Below are 2,611 nucleotides of genomic sequence, written 5' to 3'. Positions count from 1 at the left end.
GGGGACCTGGGCGAGGGAGGAGACGGGCCGGCCAGGGCCCCGGCGCTGAGAGCCGGGCGGGGTAGGGCAGAGGGGGCTGGGATCTGGGAGTTTAGGGAGCTGCCTGCCCCGGGGTGGGGATGGGACCCTGAAGGGCGGGCCGAGTAGGCCCCCACCTAGGCCCGCGGGAGCCGCCCCAGGGTGGAGGGCAGGGACCCCCAGGGCCTCTCCCTCCTGAAGAGCCCAGGCTGCGCTTGAGGAAAGCGCTCATCCTGAGAGCGCGGCCAGCAGTCGGTCCCCCGCTGTGAGCAGAGGGGCCGCCCGTCCGCGGGATGCCCGGCGGGGAGGAGGGGCAGGAGGAGGAGCAGGACCGTGAGACGGGCGCCTCAGATGTGCAGGAGGGTCCCCGTGGGGTGGCCGCGATGGCACGTTGGGCCCCCCACACTGGTCAGCGCCGAGGGGGAGTCGGTATTTTCTCCACAAACATTGAGCACCTACTGTGTGCCCGGCCTTGTACTGAGCTTTAGGGTTTCATCGAGTCTGGGGGGCGGGGGAGGAGGGGAGAAAGCAAACTCGGGCGAATTCGTTCATCTTCTCCTGACAGCACCTACATGTTCTGAATTTACCCCTCAGCCTCGCCCCCTGTCCCTCATTAACCATTACTTCTCACAGGTGGCCTGCTGCACCTCCTGCTTCCTTAAATGTTTAATCACTTCCACCTGCATCTTCCAGGTTCCCAGCCCAAGAGCAACTCCTAAAAGCGGGAATGGAGCTTTTTACTACCTTTTTAGTTTCCCTCGTCTGTCCCATGGCTGATATCAGTCAAAAGTATCAATTACTCGTTGTCTAAACTTCTAAACTCTTTACCCCTGATTATCCTGTCTTACAATCTGTTCAATTCCACGAGTTTCGGATCCTTGAGAGGAGCCAGTCACAACTAGAGAAATTCTCCATATCTCCCCCACCCCACCCCACCCCTGCAGAATAAGTCGAGATTTCTTCCTCAAACTTGGCGGACGTGGCGGGAGCTGGTCCCCAGAGAAGAGGAGGCTGGGGGCCCCTCGGAGGAGACCGTGGAGGACCTGCTGGACCTGGTCTGCAGCCCCCAGTCGCCCTGGGCTCTGCTGGAGGGCTCCAGTGCGGAGGACCTGTTCCTCAGGCAGCTGGCCATCCGGAAGCCCCAGATGCTCAAAGAGGACTTCCTGTACTCCTACTTCAGGTCCCTCCAGGTGGTGGACAAAGAGGTGAGTGCTGGCAGCTGGCACCTGCACGCTGGCATACAGAGGGGACAGAGGAGACGCCAGGAGACCACCCTCCTTCCAGCACCTAGTGATAAGATGGGGTGTGAAGTGTGTGGAGGTGGGGATGGGGATAGCTCTGCCCTCCTAATTAATCTCACTGGCTGGCCCACCCCGCAGAGCCAGCTGCTCCCGTGTTGTGTTGTATGCCTTCTTCCTTCACCCCGGCTGAAGTTCACTTGTGGTTCTTAGTTGATTTCCAGAGCACCCTGCAGTCCACCCTTCTGGGTCCTAGTAGAAACCTTCCAAGTGTTTATATTGGTTTTACTTCATTTCAGTTGTGGGGTCCAGGGTCAGGGGAGGGGCATAGTACTATAGTAATTCCTGTCTCTAAAAAGCCTTCTTTGCTTATATCGATAACAGAGCCCAAAGCTTGCATGGCTACACAGCCCAGGACTCCCCATTTGCCCCTCCTTTCCTAGAGAAACTGAATGACACAGTGCTTGGGGGATGAGGAGGGAGAGCAACCTGTTTGCCTGGGACTGGCCCAGTGTTAACGCAGAAATTTTCATGTCCCTGGAACCCCTCACTCCTAGGCAAGCTGGCATGGTCAGTCACCCCAGAGAAGAGGCCTAGCCAGGAAGGCCCCCTAGTGTCTGAGGCCACAGGGAGCTGAGGACGCGGGCAGGCTCAGCAGCTCTGACTCTGCTGTGGGAACACCAGTGACTTCTAAAGACCTTAGGGTTCACCGTGGCTCCAGGGTGCACAGCAAGGATGGATTTCCTGCCCTCAGAGCTTACCGTCCAACAGGGGACACAGGACACTGAGCTGGACACTGTAGGCATCCACAGTCAGAGGAGGGGTGAGGGTGGAAGAGGTGAGGGTCCCCACCATGCCCGACACGCCTGCATCCTGGCAGACGAGGCAGGATAGGCTCTAAGAGCAGAAAGGTGGGTGCTGGGAGGGGGCTCTGTGCAGCTGGTTAAGTGGTGCCATCCTCACATCCACAGGTTTCTGCTCCAGCTGAGCTCTTAGCTTCCTTCCCTTCCTTCCCAGGTGAGCCTGGTGGATAAAGACCTCCTGAAATTCCCAAAGCTTGAAGAGTTGGTACTGAGTGCCAATCAAATCAAGGAGATCGATGCCTTCAATCTGCCACCAACTCTCAAGGTAAAGGAGCCTGCCCCTGCCCTGCCCCATACACAAAATTCTTGGCCCTGTGGCTTTTCTGAGGTGGCTCCGATTCCTCAAAAGTGTAATTTCCATAGATGCAGCAGTTCCCTTCCTAGGTCTGGGCTGAGAGATTTGGAGGCAGGGACTCAGATTCTTCTTCCTCTTCCTCTTCCCCTTCCTCTCCTCCTTCCTCCCCCTCCTCCTCCCTCCCCCTTCTCCTCCTC

General features: G+C 57.9%; 1 protein-coding gene across 1 annotated transcript in view; it reads left to right on the top strand.

The window, feature by feature from the left end:
• Nucleotides 1-2,611, top strand: part of LRRC43 (leucine rich repeat containing 43) — a 12,830-nt gene that overhangs the window by 246 nt on the left and 9,973 nt on the right. The window contains exons 2-3 of the mRNA XM_015567262.1: nt 963-1,223; nt 2,274-2,384. Coding sequence (XP_015422748.1) covers nt 963-1,223; nt 2,274-2,384 — 372 coding nt within the window. The remainder of the gene's footprint in view (nt 1-962; nt 1,224-2,273; nt 2,385-2,611) is intronic.

The sequence above is a fragment of the Myotis davidii genome, unplaced genomic scaffold (genome assembly GCF_000327345.1).
Source record: "Myotis davidii unplaced genomic scaffold, ASM32734v1 scaffold223, whole genome shotgun sequence".
Classification (NCBI taxonomy): Eukaryota; Metazoa; Chordata; class Mammalia; order Chiroptera; family Vespertilionidae; genus Myotis; species Myotis davidii.
The sequence above is the reverse complement of the archived record's forward strand: the minus strand, read 5'-3'. Positions and strand labels throughout refer to the sequence as shown.